This window comes from Daucus carota, chromosome 2, assembly GCF_001625215.2.
Source record: "Daucus carota subsp. sativus chromosome 2, DH1 v3.0, whole genome shotgun sequence".
Classification (NCBI taxonomy): Eukaryota; Viridiplantae; Streptophyta; class Magnoliopsida; order Apiales; family Apiaceae; genus Daucus; species Daucus carota.
The window spans coordinates 25,953,960-25,965,625 of record NC_030382.2 but is presented as its reverse complement, the minus strand read 5'-3'; the positions used below and the strand labels follow the sequence as shown (position 1 = coordinate 25,965,625).

Genomic DNA, 11,666 nt, shown 5'->3' with positions numbered 1-11,666 from the left:
ATGTTCAGACCTCAATCCATCACACTTCTCAATATAAAATTGAGATGAACAAATGTCAACTTGTTGATGGTTGATGCATCATGTCTTTTGTCAGGTTAGCCCCCATAAAACGGCACGTTGGGACAAATATTTTTTATACCCAATTTAAGATCAAATTTTATATATATTTTTTGAATTCAGATCAGTGAAAAAATCATGACGCACAGTTTAGGAATCCGTTGACCTATCAAACGTGGATTTAGATTATGGGGATTTATGGGACAATTTTGTATTGAACAACTTTAAGTCAAATCGGACGTGTAACTAATAAAATATTTTTCTAAGGAATAATAAGTAAGTTTTTAATGAGAATTTTTAGAACACTGATTATGATAATATGCGTTTTTCCTCTTTTATATGTACTTTTTGATAAAATCAATTTGCTTTTTTTTTTAATTTTTCGTCATTTTCTCTTTCAAGACAATTTTTTAAATGATTTCCGGAGAATATCATTGAACCCCGGGTTATCAGTCGAGTCTTAGCAGTAGCCAGTAGCCTGTAGTTTTATGCATTTCCTTCAAGTGCAGTGGTTTTTAAGGGATTAATTCTTTTCTTAGCAAGAACCAAGCAGCCCTTTTACGGTGTGTGCATGGTACATGCGCAGAACCGAATGTAAAATTTGCAGTTCTCTTGAACATGAGACTCGAGCCGTAAATGAACTGATTTTTTGTAAATGATTCCGACTTCAAGTATTTCCTTAAATACCTGGATCCTGATCTCTTCGAACTCGTTCTGACAGCCGGTTTAATGGCACCGCTAACTGAACTCACTTAGAGCAACCCCAATGCACCCATTTCTTACCTATATTTGATCTACATGAACAAGATTTGAGGGTTGAGAACAAAAAGAGCTCCTCCAACGCAACTCTCTATCTCCTATTAATTTTAGGTGAGAGAAAGTTCGACCCCTTATTTGAGGGATGAAAAAGCAACCCCTTATATGCTCCATGTCATCACTAGCTCATATCTCCTCTTATTTTTCTGTTATTTATTAGTGCAATCTTTCTCTCTCCTTGAGTTGTATATATATATATTTAAAATATAGGAATCAAATAGAGAACACCGTTGGAGCAAAATAGTTTTTTGATTCCCAATATTTTAGATAACTATTAATATATAATATTTTAGGGGTTGAATATAGGGAATTTGCATTCGACTTGCTCTTAGTGCTTGCGTTATGGTAGTCAAACTCTCTCAAAGCTTCCGCATCATAGTTCTGTAACTTTTTTTTGAAATTTTTTCTTTTTTTAATAAAAATTTGGATAGTAAATTTTTATTTAGAAGAAAAAAGTTCAAAATAATTTATCAAGCAATATTTTAGGAGAGCATTAGAATGTGTGCCGAATCCCCATGGATGAAGTATCTTATATGAAGTTTTAATGCTCACTCTGTTTTGAATTATAGTTCATTTGACTTTTTGAAATGTACTTTTAAGTCGTTTGATCGCATATTTAAAATTATTAATAAAAATATATGATTAATATTATAATTAAAAAAATATATAAAAATAATGATTTTAGTTATACAGACAAAAAACATAAAAATATGTGGCAAAAAGTCAAACGATCTATATTTCAAAAGTAGAGAGTACTTGGCGTTCAATCAGGTCAAGTTTGGAATTAGTGTCATCTCTTTTTTAAATAAAATTCTCGACCATCCAACAATATGGATGTAAACGATCCGAGTCGAGTCGAGCTTGTTCGCGAACTACTTGACTCGTTTATAGCTCTCCATTAAAGTTCTAAAATGTTTCGGAGTAACTATTTAGTGCTTCTACAATTCCACCATCAAAATATGGTTGTTTGTGGCCTGAAATGCAAAAGTTCTATTCTAGTTGTCTATTCAATCCACTACTACCACAACTGCTACGGGTACTTACAAATTCATTCGTAATTAATTTAACCCCAACAATCAGTAAACTATCCTGTAAATATAAGAAGAATGGTTCTCAAGTACACATGCGCTCAAATTCACTGTAAATACAGACTTACATCAGCATGCAAGTTACAAATGTAACTCAAACTTTGCTATTCCAAATGACTAGTATATTCCCAACGAAGTGAACTGTTTATACTTCTTGATGGATTCTGCAATAACATCCATTTCTAGACGCACTGAAGGATCTTTATTAATGCAGTCATCTACCAGCCTGATCACAAAAATTGCGTGATCTGCCGGATAAATACCGTCCAGCAAAGGATCCATGAAAGTTCGCCCCTTCGTTTTTCTCTTGAAGAGTAGGCCCAAGCGCATTGCTTAAGTCAGTGAGTACTTTATACAGTGAAGAAACTTCCTTCCCTTTAAGCATTTCCATCTGTACACGAAACGAATAAATATCAAGCTTCAGGGAGAGATCATTCCATTCTCTAAATACTTTGGCATCATGTAACCCTGTGTTCCAACTGTGTCCTGTCAAGACAATATGTTCTCCATCCTCATCAGCTGATCTTGTTAAATTCAAGTTTCCAATTTTTGTCCTTAAATAACTGTCGAGAAGAATATTACAATGTTATATATCCTTGTTGGCATATTGAGGAGAAGCATAGCAATAGAGATATTGAACTCTGTGACAACATCGAATGCAGTCTGGATTCTCTGAGTCCATGTTAAAAACTTTTGGCCGCTATGATTATCATAAATCCAGTCGGACAAGGGTTCATTGGATGCATATTCATAAAAAGGTACGTACCAGGTTCCATCCTTGAAGAAGCAGAAGCCTGAAAGGCGGATAAATATTGAAATGGGTGATCTTGTTTCGTATTGATATCCTTGGATACATCTCCATTATATGTGTGTACAGCAACAAGATCACCATTTATTTTACCACAATAAACTGATCCCTCTATCAAACTGCTGGAAACAAAATGTCCTATAGCAAATTCAATCTCCTTAAAAGTATACATCTTGAGGGACTAAGCTGAACTAGATACACTTTCCAATAATACATTTATTCTTTTCCTCCATTGATTTCTCTACCTACAATATATAATCCATGTTTTACTCGAGTTAGTAGAAGAAGCAGGCGACAATGGTGGAGGTGGAATTGGCAGGATTTGAGAACTTAAAGGGGGCTTTTCTAGACAAATTGAAAGGTTTGTAAAACGACAGATAACTGTGTCTTATCCAGAGAAGCTATTAGCATCAAGAAACCTACCAGTATCCGCCTGTAATCTATCACTAGCAAGTGCAACATAGTACTGACCCCAAGTAACCAAATAACTTAACAAATAATCTGCACTGTCATTACTTTGGTTCTTAGCTGGACAAGCACATCTTAGAGGAATGATTTAGTTTGTACACACTACACACTACCATAAAGTTTTCCTAAAAATAGGATCATGATCTTATAACCACAGTACTGAAAAATACAACAAGAAATTGTGCTCTCGAATATATAGTTATTCTATATCTCTCAATTTATTTATAATATATAATAATCCGCCGTTCCTTTATGTTAGTCTTTTTGTATGTATTTTTTTGAGATTCAATAAAATCTATTTCTACATATTATTTTTCAAATTTTATTTTTCTGAAAAAAAATATAGATGTTAAACTTTTATTCAAAAGAAAATTTTTTGAAAAAATAATATGTAGAAATATGTTTTTTGTACACCTCAAATTACGTGCACACAATCAAATGTATATATTGTTTTATCACACTATTTACCCGTGCTTCCTAATTTTTGTCTTTTACAACTACGAGCTTTAATTTATTTCAAATTTGTACAGTCAGTCCCATCGAGTAAGATTTTGTAAAATAGATGAAACCGACATGGCGAGATCCCAGCGAGTATTTGGGTTTGTGCTCCGAAGCCCGCTACAAGACTCATGATCTCAGAGAATTAGAATTTCCTGACAAACTTGCGATCAGTAAGCCCAATTGAGCCAAGTTTGTAATGCTCAATTCTCTCAACACATTAATATTCAGTAAGCCCAATAGGTGGGTGAATGAAGTGAAGCAACTCAAAATATGAGAAGTGAACCCAAATGAACCTATTCGGTTGGCTAAAAAGCAAATTAAAAGCAGGGTCTCAAAATGGCTCCATACATAAAAAGTTTTACGCAAGACGAAGACGATAAAGAAGCCGAATTGTGTTGAGACACACGTTAAAGAGTGACGATCCTAGGTGTGTATACACAGGAGAGTGAAGGCATGTATAAGCTTGTTCTTAACGAAACAAACTTGCGAAAATATTTGTGACGTATATATGTTCCGACAACTTCGCAAATAGTCCCGGGAATCGAGGGCTTGTGTCTTCAGGCATGCCAAGACAACGGGCTTATCTACTCCGAATCTGCATTTGTCCGAATTATTGGAGCTGTTTTAACTGATAACCACCCTTCGCATAGAGAAGCTTTAACGCCATGCTCTCGAGTTTTATATCGAAAAACGAAGACAATAAGGGCGGAAGAAGTCCGAGCACTAATTGTTGATTCGGATCTTGAATGATTTAGTTAAATTTGTTGCAGGTTGATATTATATGAATTATGTTTATCTGAATCTTGGTAGTTAGTTGAGGGGCTTACATCGGTTTCTTCTCCGGTGGAAAGCCCCAATCCTTTTATTTTCTTTCATTTTCATTGATTTTCTTTTAATAAAACCCAACTTTTTGATTGTTTGTGTGTCTCTTCTTTTGAAGTGTGTTTGGTTTGTCTCTCCGTTTGAAGTGTTTTGTTATTTTTATGTTTAGTTATGTTATGAAGAATGATTTTATTAATGTTTTTTGGGATCTGTAAAACCCGCATCAAATATCAGTTGGTGGTAATTATGGCAAAAGCTCACCTTTCACAAACAAAGATTGTTCATTTGTTTGGGTTTTACACTTTCGGCATGTTTAAAGTCGGTATCCGGCATGTAGATAGCTGGGGTGCCGCTCCTCCAATCTCAGTTTATGAGTTTAGGGTTTTCGAACACTGTTCTAGCACCGGCTTTTATGTGATAAGGTCAATTGTGATATTGCTACTTTCTGTGATGTTGGTGCAATTTGGATCGCTTGAAAGATCTTTAATTTCATTTTTAGCTCTAAGAATTTTTAATTCTGTATCAAACGATCAGGAAACAAATCAGCTAATTGTTTTTAGTATGATATTTGTTTTCCAACCTGATTGTATGGTCAGTTGGGGGTTTGTTCCGACTATATTATGTTCTGATTAATAAAACTAGTTGAGAAGCCGCGCGTTCGGCGGCCTATAAAAATTATATTAATGATTTAATATTAATATTTGTAGAATAAAATAATTTTGTGGTTGTCTACAAAATGTATATTAATGTTTCAAAATTAATATTTGTAGGATAAAATAAATTTTATATTACAAAAATCTTGATGTAATACCAATACTAATATATAAAATTGCAAAATTGGAATATAATTCATGGTGTATACACGTATTAACAATTTAAAGCACGACGAATCTTAATTTTATTTGTATTTTTTTTAAAAGTAATCATGTTCATACATTGTCACCTTCCTCCAATTTTTTTGGATTGATTTTACATAAAAACATCTAACTTAAATCCGTGACATAGCGATCTATAATTACCCTTACTTGTAACAACCTTTATTTTTTAATACTGTATAAACAGCCTTCACTTAAAAGTTGAACGTAGCAAACAGATTATGCATAAATAATTTTTTTTCCTGTACAAAGTAAATCATATAAAAATTAACAACAACAAACATGTCTGATGAACAAAACAAATATTATAAAAGAATAACCAACAAATATACATCACTAATAGTTAATTAATTTATTGATATCATCCATCAATATCATATCATGTCAATACTATATTCTTTTCCCGTGTTTGGATTTGTCGACTCCCACATAGCGGTCTATAACTATCTTTGCTTACAACAACCTTTTTTAATACTGTATAAACAGCATTCACTTATCGTTGCGAAGAACGGCACCACCGAGTTAGAAATCGAGCAAGAGAACTATCATCAGAGAGAGGTAGGATTGTGGTATTAAAAGAGAGGTAATTGTGTTTAGATTATCCAAAACCCTACAATCTACAGGGGTATTTAAGGTGCAGAGAGACTTGTGTGCTATCTTTTTTAATACTGTATAAACAGCCTTCACTTATCGTTGCAGAAGAATGGCACCACCGAGTTAGAAATCGAGCAAGAGAACTATCATCAGAGAGAGGTAGGGTTGTGGTATTAAAAGAGGGATGGTTGTGTTTAGATGATCCAAAACCCTACAATCTATACGGCTATTTATCAGTGCAGAGAGACTTGTGTGCTGTGGTATTAAAAGAGAGATGGTTGTGTTTAGATGATCAAAAACCCTACAATTTACAAGGGTATTTATAGGTACAGAGAGACTTGTGTGCTATTTTTTCTCATAATTAAATAATTTGGAACAAAATCAAATTAAAACTTTCAAGCTACTATATTCTATAAATAATCTGAAATAAAATCAGATTCTGAAACTTGCTTCTAATATACTTGAAACTTAAAAAGATAGTTTTAATTTTTGATATTTTTCATCCAAAAATTCCGCAAAATTAGAAAAATATAACAGAACAATGTGAGAGACGCCACCTATTTATATAAGTATATTGATTGTTTTTCTTCGTGTCAAAAAAATTACTACTATGCAACAACTGTTTAAACATGATTTTTCCAAACAAATTGAATTCAAGTTGTGTCTTGATGCATGCCAAGACAACGAGCGAGGAGTTTATCCACTCATTCTCTTTTCCGTTTGTCAGTATTAGTTGGAACTAATTTAACTGATAACCACCCTCATATGTAGCGCCACTTCCTAATTTCTATGTCAAATTTTAACGGCTACGATCCATTTACATCTTTAATAGCAAATTTCGGACAACAGAAGATAAATATATTTGACCGTCAAAATTGTCAACAATATTCAAAATCTAGAAAAGAAAAAAAGCCCGAACAAACCATCGGTGCCCGATTTAAACCTCATCATATTCTGACCATCGATCGGATATATGAATTCAGTTTGTAATCGTTGAATTATTTCTATAATTATGTGAATTTTATTGTAATAGAACGAGAAACATGTATATACAATAACTTATCTTCTACGCTAACAGAAAGAGAACAGTTACGCAAATTAGATAACAAAACAAAAATATTTCTTCTTTGGAATTCGGAAATGGTGAACAAATCTTCCTTCTGAACCAAAATTGCAAGCAATTTATATCAAAAAACTACTTAGTTGGAAAATATTAGTTTATGTAGCCGTGCATACAAAATGATGCACGTAGTTCAAAAATAAAATTAAATAAAAAATGATGCACGTGAAAACGCATGTAGAAAAACATATTAGAAAAACGCAAAATTAAAAAAAAAAAATTAGGTTATAATGTGAGAAATAACTACGGAAGTGTGGGTTAAATACCAAAATTGTGGGACACCGCCATGCATAGTATTCTGCCACGTTCATGTAGAGCTAGTTTACGTCAAGCCTCAGGGGGTATCATGTGTTTCAAATGAATATTATACAAGTCCAGTCAAAACTTCTTTTGCCTGCAGCAGCCCCCTGTAGATTATTAACTTTCTCACTGATTTGAAAAAAAATTCATTCCATCTCTAAATAAATAAATTCATACAAATTTTGATAGGAAACAAATAAATAAATTACTTTTACATAGAATTCATTATATATCAACTAAAGTAAATATTAACTTTAAAATAAATAATGCGGTCAAACAATAAGTAAAATGGAGGAAAAAGTCTTCAGAGTCGATGATTCTGCATATAATATTATAAAACAAGAGGCTAATTATTTGAAAAATGAAAACAAGAGGTTAATTAAATATTACTACTGAAACCCGACAAATCATCAAACTGTCAAGTACAATCTGACTGTGAAACAAAAAAAGCTAAACATGTAACTTTTTTTTTTCCAGATTACTAAACACGTTGAATATTTGAATTTTTTAATAAAAAAGTATTACAATCAAATTCTCGAGTAATTACTTATAAATATGCTCTAAATACTTTAATTATGTATAATGTTGATTAATGAATTTTATTTGTACCATTTATGGATGGCCATGATTGATGGCGTATATATTTGGCCTTGTATAAGGCAATTTAGTGCCATTTTGTTGGCTTGTTTATTACATGTAATTTGTTTCTTAAAATTTTTAGATATTATCCTGAAGATTTTTTATATTATATTATTTATATTATTAATTATATATTCTTAGTAATTATTTAGCTTGTTTTATATCTAGCCAAAGGGTCTCCCTTTGGTTAGATATACTTTTTTCTATTTTCTTTTATTTATCTTCTTTTTCGATAAATTATTTTTGCTTAATCTTCTTTTGAGAACTATACCGATTTTAATAATTAAATTTATTATTATTATTTTCTTGTTATTAATTGGATTGTATTTGTTTCAGGTAGCGTGGTCTTACAAGTTGGGACGTTTTCTTTTTCGGACATTAAGTGTTATTGTCTAAACTTTCGGAAACATTTTCATGTCTTTCGGTTAGATAATAAGCTTTTTAAACGAAGAAAACTCTTCGAAGTATTGGTATATCTCATTACGGGCAAGTGCATTTTTGTCAAAAAAAAAAAAGTATTACAATCAAATTCGAGCAATCCTACATACACCAATCAGTTATGAACATAATAACATTATAATTGACTTTCACATGTGAGCCAATATTCAGAATTATCAATTACATCTAGTGATATTGGATCAACAAATTTAATCTCTTACAAATTTAAGTAAAGGAGAGCAATCATAATTAATTTCTATTTTCTTTTCTTTGCACGATATCTTCAAATCATCCTAACAAACATTTAGAACTTGTGCACGAAAAGAAAGACGTTTAATTAGTACTCGATCATGCCCCTCCCTATTTTACTGAACGATGACGCGAATTATGTTGAAAATACACTTGCGAGCAGATTTAATATCCATAAACCACAAAGCTTATAAATAAATAATGATTGAGTAGTGTGTATAGTTATGTAAAGATATAGATTCCCTACTCGCAAAAGCAAAAATCAAACTTTCAATATGCACCTTTTAGTTCAAAAGCCAACTTGTACAAGATGACTGCTTGAGTGTTCGAGATTAAAGCGAATTTCTCGTTGGGAAATAGTTTCTCGTGTTAACAAGAACATGCACCTATAAATACCTCCCTCTCCCTCTAATCTTTCATCAACTTCTCCTCTTTACTTATTCAGTGTTTATATCTATATCTCGGTTCTGAGTGGAACGTGATCCTTTGTTTATTTGTACCTCGTTCATTTCTCGGTTCTGAGTGGAACGTGATCCTTTGTTTATTTATACCTCGAAACAACTGAAAATATGGTAATGAATTATAATTTTATGCTTGTTCTCCTAGCTTTCTTGGTTGTGGTCCTGCAATATTCAGTTGTGGCACAACCATCAGCTACATTCAATGTGCAAAGCTTTGGAGCAAAACCCGACGGAAGAACGGATTCGACCAAGGCGTTTCTGAGTGCATGGGGCGCAGCATGTGGATCGATGAGGCCGTCGACAATCTACGTGCCCCCGGGGAGATACTTGCTTCGAGATGCAAGGTTCACCGGGCAATGCAAGAACAAGGGTGTCACATTTCGAATAGATGGAACACTGGTGGCTCCGGCTGATTATTGGGTTATTGGAAACATTGGGAACTGGTTGCATTTCGAATATGTTAGTAATGTTAACATTCAAGGTGGAATTCTTGATGGCCAAGGCACTGCTTTGTGGGACTGCAAGAGGGCAGGCAAGCGTTGCCCCAGCGGAGCCACGGTATGTTCAAAATCGTTACTCCCTCCGTCCCACTTTGATCATCTTTGACTAGCACAGTTCGTAAAAAATCAATGTTTTGACTTAATCTTAACCGCGTAAAAATAGTTAGTGCGGACTGGGGCGTTAAATAAGTGTAGTTTATGAATGTGCGGTTACAGTAATATCCTTTACTACATGCCATCAAGGGAAGATTCATTTTATTGGGATATTTAAAAAAGAAAAGTAGTTTATATAAAATGGGGCAGAGAGTGTCTTAAAAAACTCAAAGCACTGTTATTTAAACAAAGAGCAAGTAATAACATATATTCAAGGTTTTGAAGAGGATTTTTTATTTGGTTATATTTAGAAAAGGAAGGAACATATAGGGGCTACATGGTTGCTTTATATCAACTTTATTGAGCTGATTTATAACAAACAAATGCAAAATACATATACATGCAGACACTGAGGTTCAGCAACTCAAACAACATCATGATAAGAGGAGTAAGTTCAGTAAACAGCCAAATGTTCCACATTGTCATCAATGGCTGCAACAATGTAAAGATGTCAGGAGTGAATGTTCAGGCGTCTGGCAATAGCCCTAACACTGACGGAATCCACGTTCAAATGTCATCCAGTGTCACCATTTTGAATTCCAAAATCAGTACCGGAGATGACTGTGTTTCTATAGGCGCTGGTACTTCTAATTTGTGGATCGAAAATGTCTTGTGCGGCCCTGGCCACGGAATCAGGTCAAGTCTCAAATTTCAACTTTCGCTCCATAACTAAGAAACCGTGTTCTAGGATCGCGCTCAGTGGAGAACAGTTTTTAGCGTGAGAACACTATTACAGAACAATACAACATTCAAAAAGTGAAAATTTTCTAAAACAATTGTTCTGCACTTTCGAAGAAGTGCAGAACAATTATTCTTAATTACAGTTCTCACAAACAAAATGTTCTCACCTAAATCACGGTCGTTTTCTATCTAAAACGTCATATATATTATTTTCATAAAACGACTGAGAAGTATTTTACAATACCCAGATACATCTTATTTCATTCTGTATTAACCCGATTTTTTGCGTATCTGCAGTATTGGTAGTTTAGGCAAAGATTTACACGAACCAGGCGTGCAGAATGTGACAGTCAAAACAGTTACATTTACCGGAACACAAAATGGCGCAAGAATTAAATCATGGGGCAGACCAAGCTCTGGATTCGTTCGCAATGTACTTTATCAACACATCACAATGGTTGATGTCCACAATCCTATCGTAATCGACCAAAACTACTGCCCGGGCCACAAGAATTGCCCTGGACAGGTACATAACAATGACTCTGTAGCTAACTATTTCTTCGAAAAATGTTAACTTACATTCTTAACCAACAATGTATCGGTTCTCCATATGTATTTCTTTATTTCAGGATTCTGGTGTAAAGATCAGTGACATAAGCTACGAAGATATTCACGGATCATCAGCTACGAAGGTTGCTGTTCAGTTCGACTGCAGTAAGAATTATCCGTGCAGTCGGATAAAATTGGACAATGTGAAGCTGACTTATGGAGACCAGCCCTCTACAGCATCTTGTGATAATGCCGGAGGAACAGCATCCGGAGTTATTGTACCTGCAAGTTGCTTGTAGGGATCAGAAGGATGATGATGCCCTTTGCTTGTAATTGTTTGATTTCATGTTACCATTTCTTATTAATTATTTTTTTTATTTTGTTTGTGATTATATCAGCTGAGCTGATTATATGGATAGCTTGATTTCATACCCATGTAGGGATTAAACATCTGTCCTTACTGTGACATAGGGTTTTCAAATTGTTATTGTAACTTCACTCATGTTCAAATAAATGCAGCACTGCAGCATAATGCTGTGCTTTTGTA

The 11,666-nt window shown here is 33.7% G+C and overlaps 1 protein-coding gene across 1 annotated transcript; it reads left to right on the top strand.

The window, feature by feature from the left end:
- The first annotated feature begins 9,219 nt into the window (after positions 1 to 9,219).
- LOC108208322 (polygalacturonase) lies at positions 9,220 to 11,666 on the top strand. Its single transcript, XM_017378839.2, has 4 exons — positions 9,220 to 9,794; positions 10,236 to 10,525; positions 10,868 to 11,096; positions 11,200 to 11,666. The coding sequence occupies exons 1-4, from the start codon at positions 9,345 to 9,347 to the stop codon at positions 11,416 to 11,418; spliced, it is 1,188 nt and encodes a 395-aa protein (XP_017234328.1). The 5' UTR covers positions 9,220 to 9,344; the 3' UTR covers positions 11,419 to 11,666.

What these genes read in the sequence shown, in the direction of transcription:
- LOC108208322 (XM_017378839.2), top strand. Translation starts at nt 9,345, where the DNA reads ATGGTAATGAATTATAATTTTATGCTTGTTCTCCTAGCTTTCTTGGTT. An exon ending in GTTGCCCCAGCGGAGCCACG is followed by an intron (nt 9,795 to 10,235) that starts GTATGTTCAAAA and finishes ATATACATGCAG; the next exon opens with ACACTGAGGTTCAGCAACTC. An exon ending in GGCCCTGGCCACGGAATCAG is followed by an intron (nt 10,526 to 10,867) that starts GTCAAGTCTCAA and finishes GCGTATCTGCAG; the next exon opens with TATTGGTAGTTTAGGCAAAG.